The sequence below is a fragment of the Triturus cristatus genome, chromosome 8 (genome assembly GCF_964204655.1).
Source record: "Triturus cristatus chromosome 8, aTriCri1.1, whole genome shotgun sequence".
In the NCBI taxonomy this organism is placed as follows: Eukaryota; Metazoa; Chordata; class Amphibia; order Caudata; family Salamandridae; genus Triturus; species Triturus cristatus.
The window spans coordinates 837,604,860-837,622,694 of record NC_140591.1 but is presented as its reverse complement, the minus strand read 5'-3'; the positions used below and the strand labels follow the sequence as shown (position 1 = coordinate 837,622,694).

General features: G+C 42.0%; 1 protein-coding gene across 2 annotated transcripts in view; it reads right to left on the bottom strand.

Moving 5' to 3' along the window:
- The window catches only part of PIGA (phosphatidylinositol glycan anchor biosynthesis class A), a 112,939-nt gene that overhangs the window by 26,917 nt on the left and 68,187 nt on the right, over positions 1-17,835 (bottom strand). The window contains exons 4-5 of one of the 2 annotated variants that reach the window (XM_085622319.1): positions 6,676-6,808; positions 3,445-3,651 (exon numbers count right to left, since the gene is read on the bottom strand). In XM_085622319.1, coding sequence (XP_085478445.1) covers positions 3,445-3,651; positions 6,676-6,808 — 340 coding nt within the window. The remainder of the gene's footprint in view (positions 1-3,444; positions 3,652-6,675; positions 6,809-17,835) is intronic. The other variant, XM_085622320.1, reaches the window with a different exon arrangement.

Below are 17,835 nucleotides of genomic sequence, written 5' to 3'. Positions count from 1 at the left end.
GCCAGGTGCTCGTCTTTGTTACACAGAGTTTCGGAAAAGAGGACGTTACACATTTTACATTTGAATGGTCTATGCTTAAGATCTATGAAACAAAGGCACTTAAGGTGCAGGTCATCTCCAAACAGTTTCCTAAAGCCAACTATCTGAGCAGGCTATATAGGAAGATTTATTTGCCTTATGGGGAGAGGCTGGCATTCTGGACAATGTCTCAACTGGCCGAGAAGTAAAAAATATCCCTCAAACTCACTCACTTTGATTTGGCCGATGAAGCTGGCCAGGGATGGAAGGAGACAAAAAAATAGAAATTCTAAAGTTCTGAGTTAAGTGGGGTAGATGGAACAGAGCTTGGTCCTGGGACTTCCGCACACTCCACATGCTGTAGAATATCAGACATCTGGGCCTGTCAGTGCAATCACCTCCTTGGTTGAAGTGCTTTTAAATTAGGTGAATGAACTGCTAAACAAACACGGTTCTTGGGCCTATGGCCATTTTAACAATGTTTTTTGCTGTTTTACACTACCAGAGTGTGTCAGCCTGACGACAAGGAATAATTCAAGCATGTCAATCTATTAAACATTCAATGTTGGAGAATCTGATGTAGACCTATTATAAATATGAACAGCTTTTCTGAAATGATTAGATGTTTGTATAAATATTATTTTGCTTGCTTATGTTTAAGCTGAAAATGGCTACGCATAAGCAAAGGTCTACAGGAACTTCATTTATATGATGTGAGCATGAAAATGTCATATTTTGTGGCCTCTGGGGGAAGTGGAGTTTAGAGCACTTCCATCTCACTAGCTGAACTTTGGACTAACTTAATGAAATGGATACTGGCAGTATGACTGAGTGAGCAGAATGCTTGCTGTTGACATTTGTATGTTTCTGGATGTCATGAGTTTCAATTTTGGTAAGGCAAATTCAGCCTTCCAAGATGGGTAAATTGTGTGCCATACATGGGGTAATGTTAATATCCATTGTTAACAGCGCGTAGAAACAGTGGAAGTGCAGTAAGTAGCATTATATAATAAACTCTATTTATTATTATTTATAACAACAACAAAAGTAGTAAAAAGAATATCATCAGAACAGGTTAATAATTATATTGCAAGAAATTGCACTGCATGAAAGTATCCTTTAACACTATTCTGCTAAGTAGTTTTCTGGGAATTTGCGGTCCTGGCGTGGGGGAAATAATTGAACCATGTGAATCTATTCAAGATCCAAGGTTGGAAAAGGAATACTTAAAAAAAAAAAAAAACAATTACCTCCTCAGGTCATTTTGTGGGTGACTGTAATCTGCCTTTCTTATGAACACCATAATGGTGTACCCTGTTTATTTCAAACAGGTAAAGGCTCCTCTTACAAAGCAACACACAGTCCTCAGTTTTGAGCTCTACATGACCCTTCAAGTCTGCAAAGATGGGGCCAATGAAGAGGAGCATACGTAGAGGGCCATATTTACTCCCAAAAAAGCAGTCAAAATGGAATGTTTCCAAACTTAACTCAGGATGATGCACTGGATGAAAGTTTGGGAACTTCTCTGTGACAAGTCTGGGTCAGTTTTTTGTCAACCATAATATATCTCCATACAGTTTTCCTAACTGCCACAACGTTTGTTAATGTTTGGGCTCCAGGCCACAAGATAAATATTTGTCTAGTTTATTGAATAACTACAGACATTGTATCCTTTAAGTAGAGCACATCTAGCAAGAGGAGTCAGTGAGTACCATTTTGACAATGGCTCCCCTTGGAGGTTAAAACTTTCTCACCAGTGGGCGATCTTGCACCCTTAAAGTCACCCGAGCTTACAACCATCTAATGTAAAACTCCAATTAATAGGGCAAATGTGCATAGTTGGAGCGATAGGACATTAGGCCCTCAATCAGAACCACTTGTCGTTGAGGCCACTTTGATGTTAGGCTATATTTAAAGGAACCATAATGTTGTTTCCACTTCACGGTCTCATCAAGTCGCTGGGCTCTCCCGGAGGTTGAGATTGTCTCACCAGTGAATCGCTTGACGTTTGGTTACCTTTTGTTGATGTTCAATCACAGCTGTAGATCTGACATTGAGCTCTCATCATGAAAGATAGTCCCTCTTGTGACCGGTAGTCACTTACCATGATCATCTCCTCTACATTCAGGTTTACTCAATCAGTGCATTAGGTGAGGAAAAATTAACAAGTTCTAAGGATCTGTACTCTGGCATGAGAGGTGGTCCAGCAAGCACTCTGGTGACAGTAGATTCCCCCAAAACCCAATTATACAAATGTCTTCAACCAGTGTAGCACAAGAAAATGTTATTATAGAAAATACCACAAAGAAGCAGTAACAAATGTTACCCTCTGCAAGGCAATCTAGCTGTGCAAGTGGTCACTTTTGAACCAGAAGTATCCACGTGCTTGTTAGGGAAGGACTATGAGTAAAGCAAAACAAGTCACAAAAACAAAGTCGTAGGCAGGAGAAATAAAATGTTCCAAAGATTTGCTAGCTGTGACGATTTCTTTTGTTGATCACTTTGACCCGGGGAAACAGCAGGTAAAGATAAGGATAGGCCTTAGACAGTAAGGACAACCTTCTAAAATGTGCAGACAGTGAGTATTCTTTTCTACCTTCCCACTGCCTACTGTATTATGAGTGGGTAAGAGAATTAGAAACCACAGAGCTGGAATCATTGTAACAGCTCATGCTTACAACAAAAGGTTTCTTTGTTTCAAAGAGTTGACTGTCTACCGTGCTCTCGTCAATCGGGATCTAACATTTACAGGGGTCATCTGCTGAAGTGCAAGGGCAACCATTGTCTTTGGACAATGCCTGCTCAAGGCTGTCACTGACTTATTGGTAAAGATGTTTTTATGTTCAAATGGTGAGTATTTGGAGTTTACTGGGCAAGTAAGGAAGACAAAATACTAAAGGATTTCTCTTTCCTACCATGCAAAGAAGCTTCAATTTCCCTTACTGTCTCTTCTGTGGAGCATCAGAGAAGAGAGCTGCAATGCTATATCAGGTATTACTGTGCGTGGATGCGCACATGCGATCAGGAAAAATTCCATCACTCACAGTCAATTGCCAAAATGGCTGACAAACTGTCCAATGCTGTATGCTGTGTAGGGTGGAAGCAAAATGTGAATAACAGATACACAGACCAATGAATGTGCAATTCTGACCCAAAACCACTGTATATGTGTTTGTATTTTAAATCATTATTGTTTTTGAATGTAGAAGGCTAACAAGAGAGCTCTAGACTTAACCTAAAAACTCTAAAGAGCTCTACAGAATGTAGGGGAAGGGTGCACAGTGGTAGTCTCCTAGTTTCTTATTCACACAGCTTTAGAAAGCAAGTTGTCATTCTCTTCACTAAGTGGCATTGTGACAATTTATTGCCAAAAGAAAAGGGAAAAACATTAAGGTATGGTGAATAATTAAACTTGGGTACACTTACTTTTTCTGTTCTCGCTGCCACATTTCTCCAGGTATATAAACTCTTCACATTGTTGTGAATTGATTCAGGGCTTGGCAATCTTCCTGTCCTCAGATTACCAATTGCCTTTTCTAATCCATCACACAAAGATTTTACTGATGGATCACACAGGATAACTAGACTTTCAGGTAGCACCTCTGGAATCCCACCCACTCTTGTACTCACAACCTGTTGAAGAAGCAATTTGATTTGCTTTAAATATGTCCAAATAATTAAAACTATATTCTAATATAAACAATGGAATGGAAAGCTCCAATGACTATTATGGTTCTCATAAAAAAGTACTATGAAAGTGACTGCATCTACACACACCTTCTAAATACAAAAGCACAAGTAACACAAAGTTTCAATTCTGAAGCATTATATTTTTATGTGCCCAACTACAAGCCTTTCTGCATTGGTTGAAAGACAATGGATGTCTATTGGCGTTACCACAGGTAGAAGAGAGAACCCTGCATTCGTTCTTGCAACCCACATGACCATCGTCTGGCTCTGGCTATTAATCAATATTTACCTCAGATGCTCAGAACATTTTACAAGTGACACAGAATAAATTGAAAACTTGACTCAAGCACAGCTTGTTGCAACTTAGGACAGGTGGTATTATAATTTTCTGACATTAAACTAGAAACACACCACTTCAGTAAATGCGAGGAAGAGATTTATTGCACCACTAAAGCTTGTATGTATACAACTATACAGCTTCTTAGCTCTTTTCAGTGAAGTGCAATAGATTCTCACAATATGATGTAAAACAATTTAAAGACTTACCATCTGTCATTAGTGATCTGTATTGCTTGATGTTCACAGATCTTAACTTTTTGAAACTTAAGAAAAGTGTATTTGTAGAATTCTTTAATGCTTTCATTCCTCTGTCCAGCTCCATTTAACATGGAAAAGGAAATTGTACCAACAAATGGCAAGTCACTAAGAGGGCTGTTTAAAAATAGGCAAGTATCCGCCAGGTCGGCATAAGCCCTAGCATGTAGCACTGTGAACCAACCAGCATTTCTGCCTCATGGTTATCTCTGGAGAAGAAAGTGCATCCACCAATGTGACAGATACAGTTTCACCACTGAAAAATACCAGGGGGGCCGTCAAGTTTTTTTGGCCTACTCTACATTCACTTCAGATTTTCAGGAGCTATAGCGGGGTGGTTGTTGAAAGGCCCTAGAAAATATAACCCTAACACAGGGAACATAGGCATAATAGGAGGCTGGCTGAGATGTGTGGCATACACCACCAGGTTCTTTCTGGTCAAACATTTTACTTTCTGACTTTAGTCCTTTAAGTTTCAAACTACCACAGCAGTACACTTTCAAAGCTCCCCAGGGCCGGGAGTGGGGCACTTTGAGACTAATAGGAAGTCAGGATGATGCCAAATAGCTGGGTCCAGTCTGGGATCAGTTGCCACTAGTCAGCTGCAGGAAAAGGCCTCCTGTAGCCCTCTAGTATCCCTGTAGCCTTATAACGCTTGGCATCTGCTTCTTTGTTTTGGGTACAGCAGGGAAAGCAGATACAATTTTCTAGGCTTTCCGTGGTTCATAAGAGTCAGGTTCTGTCCTCTTGTGATCTTCCACAGATCCAGGAGTTTTCTGAAATGGATTCCAAGAGGTGAGACTTTGATGCCAGGCAGGAGCTAGGGGGTGGGAATGATTTCTAGGCATTCACTAAACAATTGTGTAAAAGTTCCCACTGCCAACCCGACCCACTTAGGCATTTTCAAGATGGCCGAAGTCTATGGCCCCACTACACTTGGGCTCTGAGGACTTGGTGTGTTCTTGGGTTGTCCTATGATAATTCTACTGCCCTTCCATCCAAATCTAAAACGATAATCCAGTTTGGGGCAGTCGCTGTACCATGAATAAAATCAGAGACAGAAGAAGTCTGGTAGAACAAAGCTCAGTTTTCCATCAACCAAAGTATGGATACACAAGATTTGTTTTGGCCTCCTGTTTCCCATCCTTTCAAATGCACTACTAGGGTACCCAGCAGACCTGCCAAGAAGATTTAAAACACTCGAGCAGAATTTTACACCATCAAAAAGAGGTCCACTCTGATTATTGCATGCCTGGCTGCAGGGGGGGTTGGGCAAAGGAAGGGCCCTTCCCAGATGTCACTTATGTCCCTGACAGGGATTGCTCTCTGAACTTAATCCAGTTCACAGACAGCGCAAATGGCAATCCTACCAGAGGAACAGAAACAATTCCCCAAACCCAAGGCCTTTTTCCTGCTCTGGCAGCAGTATTCATACCTCAAAAAGGACTATTCAACTGCCAGGTGCAGATGGAGCTCATGCAAAGGAGCCTCCGGAGGTTTTAGGCAGAGAAAAGGTAACTTTCAAAAAGTAATAGTTAGTAAAATGTGTTCTTTCGATTACAATGTATTGTGAATAATGATTAAAAAGGGCTTTGAATTATATTTCTAGTAATTTCTTCACCAACATTAGCAATATTGAATGAAATAATGCAACCCAGTGTTTTCCTATGGAGCAGCCTGCCTTGATACAGTGAAATTAGCTTGTGGGGCTTTTACAATATAAGGGCATGTTTAACGTGTTTTTTTTTTACATGTTATACTTTTAAATATCATGCATAATACCTCAGCGGTACATAAGGGTCATAGTAACCATGTACATCCTATGAGATTACCTTATGTTACTTTACTCAAGTCTAGGATACCACCCGAATAAAGGTGGCATATCCTAAGGCTTTTTAAGCATTGAACTAGATCCAAGTGTTTTATCCAGAGAAAATAATTTCTAAGAACTCCCTCAGGTCGGCCCTGACCCAGAGGTTGAGTCCGCCCTGGCAGTATCATATCACTAGGGAGGGACGAGGTGGCAAATGATGAAGCATGTCACACTAAGCGAGCGGGCCTACCTTGTCCAATTCTTGGAATTGCCCATTTCTCTGTGACATTTGTAAGTCATAGTTTCAGAACAAAGATGTTTGTAAAAATATCCAGTTTAAAATCCTTTCCAACCAATTTACTGAGTTCATTTTCAAATGTTTTGTTTCAGAAAACCCTTGATCCGGTAATAGGAAAGTCTTTAGAAGGTTACGTTCCCCTCTAGCCACAGCTAGGTACTTATAGCATTTTGCAATGCAATTAATATACCATTATCGCATAACATACGGAGGCCACATAACTAGAAATGATTGCTGCATCAATCTCAAATAAGCAACTCACCTGTAAACCACAGCTGGCTGCTTCCACAATTGCCATACAGAAAGCTTCAGTTAGAGAGGTATTCAGAAAAATGTGTCCCTGAACCAAGACATTCGGAACATCTTTATGTTCCAAGGCCCCCAGCAGCCGAACCCTACAAAGGTAAAAAAGAAGGTTTAAAGGTATTCATATTAAAATATTGCTTTAGGTCAAAAGCCGTTGAAAATATAGTAATCAAAACGTAGTGCAATATCTCTCACCTCCAGAAAATGGAGGTCATGCTCAGTTTTTTTTTCTGCAACAAGATAGGACTCATTGTAATGAGCACAGGAGGAGCATTTGAGGGGCAGGTGTACCTTACTACGAAGAACAGGGTTACCTATTAAAAGATTTTCTACAGATTGGTCCTTTATCATCAGCAAACTTCAGCAGCGAGGAAGAAATACTACATTTACCGCTAAAACATTTTCACTGGATGAATATGAAAATTCCTCCACCCTACACTCGTCCAACTGCTTCCAGTTGCCTTTTCCATTTTATCCGTGGTTCCAACAACGTGTCTGTTCACAGAGATCCCATTAGACTCAAATCTAGTTTTTAATATAATTAAGGCTCCCTGTTTTCTGTTTTTATGGGTTTCTACAGATACATACAGACAGAAAATGTGTCTACTGCCTGCATTTATTTTAAGTGGATACATATAGAAAATTGTGCTCCTTTAAAGTGACTCTTTATGCTGTCTTTGATTAATTATAGGCCAGCAGCTGAGCATATGGACAGCATGGGAAATTAAAAAAACAGGATGAAATGTATTTAAATAATGGCATATGTCAACATACATTTTTGGTATAATGCTAGTATTTACCAGTGGATGTATTGTTATGTAATATTTGACAGCTTAAATAGCTAAAACACGACAGACATTAAAGTATGAGTGCGCATCTATCAGTTAAATAAATATGGAAATGTACAGCTTTTCAACTTCATTTATACGCAAATCACATAATAAATATGGATAAATACAGATAAAATGGCCCAAAAATAAATATGGATGAATACAGATGGAAATGTTAAAAAAATAAATACCATAAAACCAGGAGCCCTAATAATAATTAGCTTCCACGCCAAAATGCGGAGCCATCACAGAAACTGGATAAGGAAACACTGTGCCACAACGATAGATACATCTTTGAATCGACCACTGCAAGAGGTTACATCCTAAATATATATATATATTTTTTTAAAGGAAGAGGATCTTGAAGGTAGGAAGAAAAAAGTTCGAAGAATGGGTGGGTCTGAAAGGAATCTGCGGCTAGAATATTTCTCTACTAGATAAGACGTTACCAAAAGAAAGTAACTTGTCCATTCGATAGAGACATCTAGCCGCAGATTCCTTACCTTAGAATTAGATACCAAAGCAACACCATCCTTGGAGGTGGGTTTGTGAACTGCCCTTACCAAAAAATCCACATATAGAACTAACTGGTCTATGAAAGACCGAAACAACCAGTGGAATGAGAAATTAGGTGAGAATAAAAATAAATCTCACCAGAAGAACCATGAAAGAACCAGAGAGAACAGTAAAAAGAGACACGGAATGGGCAAGCAAAACCTATAGCAATGGAAAAAACATGTCAAAATACACCAACCAATATGATACTATATTACTCAGACTCAAGGTGGGAATTAGAACCATAAATAAGTGAATCCCGTAAAAACAGGGCCACAGAAACGGTTACAGAGCAAAGCTCCATCTATCCCCACCAACTGATTCTATCTTGGGTGAAAACACCAAGAAGAAACCTGGAACACATGTTCAATTAGGGAAGTAGGAGGCATACTTCCACTACAAACCCACTAGGACCAAGCAAAAACACAGAGTCCCATCCTGGAAGAACTCCAGGCAGTGGAACCCACCAGGGAGGACCCACAGCAAGGTGGAGAAGAAAAGCAATGCATGTAGAAATAGCTCAAAAAGGTGACATGGAGGTCATATTACCCAAAAGAAATACAGACATAAGTATTAGAAAAAGATACATAAAATATATATATATATATATATATATATATATATATATATATATATATTTTTTTTTACCCGTCTAAGACATGTCCATAGAAAATTGCCAACCAAATAGATACGTCAAATCTAGTTATGCACAAAACTGTATATAAATATATATATATATATTCACTTAAAAAACCATAGGTTTCACACATGTTATAGTTAGCTGGACATTTCACTCGTAAAAAAACAATGAAATTCCCCCGTTATAGTTAGTGCAGGCAACTATAACTCACGTGACCGCAATCCTCTGCTGATGACGTCAGATATTACACACTGATGACATATGTGTCTTTATGAAAAATAAATATTTGTAATATATGTATAGCTAAAGATTAATGGAAGAAGACATGGGTAAATAAGTGTCTAAATACAGTGATGTAATATCTGACGTCATCAGCAGAGGATTGCGGTCACGTGAGTTATAGTTGCCTGCACTAACTATAACGGGGGAATTTCATTGGTTTTTTACGAGTGAAATGTCCAGCTAACTATAACATGTGTGAAACCTATGGTTTTTTAAGTGAATTTGCAAGGTTTTTTAAATGCTAATTCGTAACTATAACGTGTGTGAAACCTATGTTTTTTTCAGTGAATATATAAACATATAAATATAATCTGCAAATCTATATAAATATAAATTCATGCAAACATATACATATATGCATACATATGCATGGTATGTACATGAAAGTTTGAAAAACTCTAATACAAGCAAAGCTAAAAAGCCACCTAATGACAAACAGAATTGCTTTAACTTAAACGAGGGCGCGACCTATTGCATTTTCAATGCTTGTTTACTTTGATTCCATCAAGAAGGCATTCAGATGTGTCCCACATTTTCCATAAATTCTGAATGGTAGCACTCTAGTTGCTCATTATATCACTGTAGTAAAGCTACTGCTCACCAGGGAAGTCTGCTGCTGGTATTGAAAGTGCATGTTTCAGTCTGCATGTCAGAATTTTTTAATGAAATAGAAGAGGATTTGATAAGTCACTCAAAATGTGCCCTAATTTTTCTTTTTTCCTCACTAATCATAATTTCTATGGCAAAATGAACCTCCTCATTGTGTTCACTCTCTACTACTCTCTCTCTCTACAACTCCCTCTCTACTACTCACTCTCTACTACTCGCTCTACTACTCTCTACCACTCACTCTTTACTACTCTCTCTCTCTACTACTCACTCTCTACTACTCACTCTACTACTCTCTCTGCTACTCACTCTCTACTACTCACTCTCTACTACTCTCTCTCTACTACTCTACTACTCTCTCTACTACTCTCTCTCTACTACACACTCTCTACTAGTTGCTCTCTACTACTCACTCTACTACTCACTCTACACTACTCCCTACTACTCACTCTCTACTTCTCCACTACTCTCTACTAATCACTCTCTACTACTCACTCTGTACTACTCTCTACTACTCACTCTCTACTACTCATTCTCTACTACTCTCTCTCTGCTACTCAGTCTCCACTACTCACTCTCTACTACTCCCTCTACTACTCACTCTCTACTACTCCCTCTACTACTCACTCTCTACTACTCACTCTCTACTACTCTCTACTTCTCACTCGCTACTACTCACTCGCTACTACTCACTCGCTACTACTCACTCTCTACTACTCATCCTCTACTCTCTACCTCTACCTCTCTCTACACGCACACATATGCATTTATATATATGTATGTGTATAAATATGTATATACATACATATATAAACATATATATAATCTGCATATCTATATAAATACAAATATAAATGCATGCATACATATACAGATATGCATCTTATTTACATGAAATTTTGAAAAACACTAATAAAAGCAAAGCTAAAAAGCCACCTAATTACAAACAGAATTGATTTAACTTAAACGAGGGCGAGACCTATTGCATTTTCAATGCTTGTTTACTTTGGTTCCATCAAGAAGGCATTCAGATGTGACACATTTGCCATAAATTCAGAATGTTAGCACTCTAGTTCCTCATTGGATCACTGTAGTAAAGCTACTGCTCACCAGGGAAGTCTGCTGCTGGTATTCAAAGTGCATGTTTCAGTGTGCATGTCAGAACTTTTTAATGAAATAGAAGAGGATTTGAGAAGTCAAAATGTGCCCTAATTTTTCTTTCTGCAGCACTAGTCATAATTTCTATGGCAAAATGAACCCCCTCATTTTGTTCCTTTGCAAATTAAATGTTTTGAATGTTACCACTTTATTCCAATCAAGATGGCTGCAGGTGTGCCATACTTTTGTCATAAGTAAGACTGTTAGCGCTCTAGTTGTTCTTTAAAACACTCTGGGATTTCTGTCATTGGGCTATACTTGGGCTATATCTCGGTGATATTTGTGCTACATTTGGGCTCTTTTGTCTCTGGTGGCCATCTTGGGAGACTTATTTGTTATGAAGTTTCCTAATTTCCTCATTTACTGCAGTCTCCTCAGTAGGCATACTGTCAGTTTTTTACTTTGATTCAATGAAGAAGGCATTCAGATGTGTCACACATTTGCCATAAATTCAGAATGTTAGCACTCTAGTTGCTCATTAGATCAATGTAGTAAAGCTACTGCTCACCAGGGAAGTCTGCTGCTGGTATTGAAAGTGCATGTTTCAGTCTGCATGTCAGAATTCTTTAATGAAATAGAAGAGGATTTGAGAAGTCACTCAAAATGTGCCCTAATTTTTCTTTCTGCAGCACTAATCATACATTCTATGGCAAAATGAACCCTCTCATTTTGTTCCTTTTTAAATTAAATGTTTTAAATGTTACCACTTTATTCCAATCAAGATGGCTTCAGGTGTGCCATACCTTTGTCATAAGTAAGACTGTTAGCGCTCTAGTTGTTCTATGGAACACTCTGGGAAGCTGCAGTAGAACACAAAGGAATCAACTGACAGTCTCTGCCCTTGTTGGATGTACATGTTTTACTGAGAATGTCAGACTTCATTCTCACATGACTGAGAAAGATAATGTGAATTTACAGAAAATATGCTCTCAGTTTAGCTTATAGATCACCTTCCAAACCTCTGTGGGAAAAGCATGTGAAAATAGTTTTCTCTCAAACATGATTCATGATATCCCAGCAGAAGGCTTTTTCACATGGTAAAATCACCTTAGAACATACTACAATTCCTAAAATGAGTATGGTACCATCAACAAATGATTTATAATGTAACTAAGGTCTTAAAACCTTCTATTAACTGCAATGCTTTTTAATGAGGTGCTATCATGTATATTGATCCCAAGATGGCTGCCAACACTTCTTGGATGAAGTGCTGACAGCCAATCAGATCTCACAATGAGATGTGTGGTTAGGCTCCGCCCAGATATGTATATGATTTTACTTTTGATTTTCTCAGGAACTACTGAACGGATTTACACCATATATGCAAAAGGCACATGCCTGACCTGAGGACTACCTCTTTGCCACATTTCAAGTAATTCTGTTCAGCCGTTCTGGCTGTAGCTGTGTCTAAAGGTCCTATGGAAAAATGCATGGGGAAAATGCGTTTTGGGACCCCCCTTTTTTCTCGGCCCCCGCTTGACGAATCACCCCGAGACTTTCAGGGTAAGAGCTGAACGGAGCGCCCCATTAGTTTTGAAAATTTCGCGAGGATTCGTCAACCGGCGCCAAAGTTATTCAAAATAGAATTTTGAGATTTCCTATGGAAACTAGGTTGTAACTATAACTATCTACTGGCGACCGCCAGTAGATAATATACATATACACACAGACACACGCATATATAAACATTCATAGATAATAGAATGAAATATAAATATATCAACAAAAGAGAAGAGACAAATCCAAGACCACAACAACCCTTGCCAATATGTCTGCCAAAGAAGAGCTGTCCTCAGTAGCTAGGCCTAGGGGAGAAAGAAGGCCAGACGCAGGGGAAGACTCTAGCCCACTTGCTTCATCTAGTTCAGTTAATCAACTCTCCATCATAGGAGGATTTGCAGACATTGGCAGTATCAAATCAACTCCTTCCTCATCATCTTCCAAATAATGTTCATGTGATGGTTCTGCATAAACATGAGACATTGTTTTTGCAGCCAACGTTCATCACAACAAACCGGCATCACACCGATGTCTAGAGAAGACAGTGGAAGGGAGTCAGACGGCGCCGTCAGCAGAGTGAGCTCCATAGGCTTATGTGCCAGCACCGAGCTAAGTCGATAGGCGCCGCAGAAGTGAACCCCGAAGGGCTGTGCACCGGCATCGATGAAGACACAGGCCTAACTGCAGCTGAGGGAGAATCTGCCGGTGTGGGCACAATCAAGGCATCCAACGCCTCCTTAGGGCCCAAAGGCGCTCCTCGGGAAGTGAAGACCCAAACATTGCATGGAGAGCATGATAGTAATCTCTCATTTGGGTCAGAGTCACCCCGGCTACAGAAAAGGCAGGGAGGCGCAGAAGAGACTCTTGCACGGGGTTCTAAGCCTGAGAGCACGAGGAGCAGTGGAAAACCACATAATTAGGTGACAAAGCCAGGGGACATTGCAAATTGGATCACTTGTGACGAGACTAACTATGGGACATTGACTGGGAGTAATGTCCACGGGAACGGCTCCTGGAACGGCTCTGCAAAGGAACCTTAGAGCGAGTAGACCAAGACCGATGAGACTTGGAGGATTGTGAGAACTGCACCATCAGGACTTACTCTGACTCTATTCACTTCACACTGTCAAGAATGTAAGTACTCCCAGTTAACCTCAGAACTTCACAGGAGCAGAACAATGCTAATATCCCAACTCCCTACTCAGAATCCAGCTTAGTTCCTCCAATGTGAAGAAGATCTAAGTGAACTCCCAGGGAGAAAAGGGATGGTGATAGAGAAGAGGTTGCCTTGTCTAGGTCTTTTTGGGCTACCCGCTATTCCCTCTACAGCTATCCTTCGTGTCTGATTGCTGAATTCTCAGGGGAATCGCAAGATGAACTGCAACAAAATAGCAAGTTGTGAAAATTCACCTCACTTCTTCTGTAATGTCTACTTTAGCTTTCTTACCCTGTAGACTAACGTTTTAGCATCTCTTCTTTTAACAAATAGATACACTTCACTCTGGTTGATACTTTTTTGTAGACTGTTTGGTTTTTCTTTTGCTGTCTTTCTTTTATGAACTTTTAATTTGGTACTTCACAATTCACTTTCATTCAAAATTAAATATACTGATTTTAAATTAAATTTCTTTAGCCATCAATAACACTTTCCTTTCTTTTCAGGTTGAATACCTGTGTGTGACTGGTCTGGAATAAGGACTTCTTGCAGCTACTGGAATTTGAATATTCAGGTAAGATTTCTATCTTCTTAAACAGTCAACCTTTCTTTAAGACGAGAGACCAGAACGTTCCCTGACTAACTGAACACGCGCACATGAAACACACTGCCCTGCTCTAATTCTCTATGTGCGAACTCTGAAAGACTACACTAACAACTATCCAACTAAATAAGCGCAATGCCAATGACACTACCGCGGAGGAAATCTATGTGAAGTGCGTGGCTCAGAACGCTACATGCGCATGTCAGTTTCTTGTGACCACGGAATACTAGACCTGAAACCACTGTTGCACGTGTTGGTTGCTTCCGGGTTCTTCTGTGACTCTGGAGGCACAAGGCAGACCTTTTAAAACTCCTGCCCTTGCATGAGCGTCTTGAGATGGACCAAGGTTGTGTCAGTTGGGGGAATCCTGACACCACACCATCAGGAGCTACATCTGTTGCTCCTGCGGTGATTCCCGCTTCAGCTTTTGACAGACATCACACTCCTAGGAGTTGTGGAGCTCGCCCAAGGACCACATGCAGACAGAATGAGGGTCCATGGCAGACATCTGTTGAGCACAAAACCCACAAGGCTTAAAACAAGAAGACATAAAAAAAAAATCACTCCGTTCCAACAAAAATACGTCAGAGTAGGCCAAAAAAAAAAAAAAAGAGAGAATGGCCAGAGGAAGCTCTTCTCCCGATCCTTGTTGTAGCATGGAAAAGAAACTGATGTCAGCACGTCAGGGATAGGCTTATAAACTCCGTCGACATCACATCCGATTGACGACGACGCTACGTCAAACGATGCCTGCAACTGACGCGTAGAGGTTCTGCTGGTGCCTGGGGAGAATTCTAAGGTACGAAATCTGCAGCTAGATGGCTCTATCAGATTTAGAAATGTCCAATTTCGGTGTATGATTGTTAGACCTGTCAGCCCTTTGGGTGGTCCCTCCTCATCATTATTTATTTTGTCCCACTTTTGCCTCAAACCCTGTTTGAATTTTTCCTTTTTGGGAACCACCAGACTTTTTCGTGTTGCTGCAGATTCAGGGAGCCATTTTAGCTACCCCTGAAACTTCTGTCTGAGGGCCTGGAGCACAAAATGGTGGCCACCTGTGACATCACCAGCATCCACTGGAACCTACCAGCGCCTTCCAGAACATTCCAGAACCCTGTGACAGTTGGAGGCGGTTTAGAATGTTGGGAAGCTAAGACAGAGAGTTGGCAGTTGGCACCTGACTGGTGAAGAGTGAGCAGCACAAACGTGAAGGAGGAAGGAGTGAAGCAGCAGGGGTGGAAACTTGTGCCTGGAGTGGGGTCCATAAACCCACCCTTGATACTAGTCCCTACTGACGGAGCCCAGCCTAGAGCCCTGTGTGGGAAGAAGTCAGAAAAACCATCCTGAGGACCTGGACAGCAGGAACAGGCCTTAGAAACAAGAGAACAGCAAGATCCTGACCTGGAAGCTGGTTTCCCTGAAGTCCGACGTCGAGTAGCCTAAGACCTGGAGCCCGAGGTGGAGAAGCGGCGCTGACTGGAAAAGCAGACGTCGTACCCGGAGCCGCCAGAGGTCGAGAGAGGGCGCCGTCAGAGGTCGTGAGGAATACCAGAGGTCGAGGAGGAAGTCACCCGAGGTCGAGTGAGCGGCGTCATCGGAGGAGTGAAGTCCGCCCTCCGGAGTCGTCGGAGACCGAGGTGAAGGGTAACGGAGGTCGGGAGTGAGGATCGCACTCCGGAGTCGCCGGAACCTGTGAGAATCGTGCCGGAGGTCGGGAGTGGAGGTCGCACTCCGGAGTCGCCGGAAACCTGTGAGGAGCACCGGAGGTCGGGAGTGAGGATCGCACTCCGGAGCCGCCGGAAGTGGACATCGAGGCAAGGCCGGCCGACGTCATCGAAGCCGAGGTCGCCATCGGACCGGAGCCGCCCGAAGTCGACATCGAGTAAGACTGCCCGACGCCATCGAATCGGAGGCCGAGATCGAACCGAGGCCGCTGACGTCGAGACCGGAGCCGCCGCCGGCGTCGTCAAAGAACTGACATTGTGCCGAGGCCGCCGACATTGAGCTGGAACCGCCTCACGGCGTCGACCCGACTCCAGCGGCGTCGGAGCATCAGAAAAAGGGCAGTAAGTGGAGTAGAGGGCGCCTAAGGCCCTGTGGAGACCTGAGAGACTGCTCTAAGGGGCTAGGGAGGTGCTGGAACCAACCTGACTGTGCCAGGGGTGAACTGGGACTAATCTAGAGAAGTTGTGTGGAGAGAGAGAGCCAGGTCTCTGGTATTTCCCCCCTTTATCTATCTCAGTTTAGGCCTCAGCCTTGACCAAGCCAGGGAGTAGACACCCCCAAGCCTTCCACATCCCCACAAGCTGTGCCTGGGCCAAATCAGCCCTTAGGAATTCAAAAGTGATCTGAATCCATGAGTGTCACTGTCAGCTTTTAAGTATTTATTAGGGGCACTGTATTTATTGTATTTAACCTATTTATTGTTCCACTGTATTTATTGGTCCACAGTATTTATTGATGCACAATATTTATTGGTTACAGTATTTATTGCCTCAGAATATTTAATTGCCTGTCTGTATTGCACTTTTATTTAGGCCTTCAGTATTTATGATCACCCCTATTTATTGAATCATTGAGCCAGTATTTATTTGTCCTGCACTTTCTAAAAAGTTTGTATATTGTGATTGTTATTTATTTTCTCCAATCAGCAACTAAGAGAAAAAGCAGATAAAGAAAGTTATTTTCATAATTTTTACGGTGTAGAGTCGTTTTTGGAACGGATGCACGCATGGTTATTGTTTGGGTATGTTGTATGCTTAGCACGGAGCCTGATTCCTGACCACTCGAGCCAAGCTACCACAGTGTGTCAGGAAGACCACCACCACCCCTTCTAGTGTGGGAGTGGTTTTCCAACATAAATTGGTGTTCAGTGGTGGGATAGAGCTGTGCCTACGCATACTCAACAATAACTGTGGGTAGTCCATAGGCCTACACCGGGAGTTTTCTCAAGAGCGGCCTTCCTAATTGTGGGTTTTTGTTTTTTCCAAATTTACTCTGGTGGTGGGAGGAGGTATTATTAAAGGTACCCCCCTGCATAGTTACTGCACAAAAACCTGTCCTCTAACCTGAGTGGGCAAGATGGAGTTTGTACTAGAGAATCTAGAAACGTACACTGTGGCCCAACTCAGGGAGTTTTGCCAGCGGGAGGGGGTGTACTGTCCCCCAGGAGCAAAGAAGGGTGCACTCCAAACCAGCTTAAGGGCTTGGGGGGAGGCACGCCGAGAAAGCAAGGCTGAGGAGGAAGACAGGGATGGAGAGCCTGACCCCGAGGGGGCTGAGATGTACCAACCTGAGGTGGGGAACCTGTCAGCAGGGCCCAGAACCATTTCTAGGAAGGGCAGCAGTGCCTCTAGCGGTGGCTTGTCTGAAGTGGAGCTAACAGACCGGAGGGAGAAAAGACAGCTCACATGGGACTTAGCAAGGCTGGAAAAGGAGAAGGAGGAGCAGAGGATGGCCCATGAATTACGACTGAAAGAAATAGATCTTCAGATCTTGAGAATCGGGGCACAACCTGTTCCTAATGGTGGCAGCCAAACCCAAGAGATCACCAGGGAACCTAAACCATACCTGCCAAAGGACATAGTAGCTAGCTATGGAGTGGGCGACGATATCGCCAAGTGGCTAGCGGCCTATGAGGTCTCGTTGAGGGCCCATGGGGTTCCAGAGAAGTACTGGGGAGGGGGATTGTACAAGTACATGCCTCCAGCTGGTAGGGATGCTTTATTGGCCCTCGAGGAGGATGAGCAGACCCACTACCCCACCATGAAACTGGCGCTCAT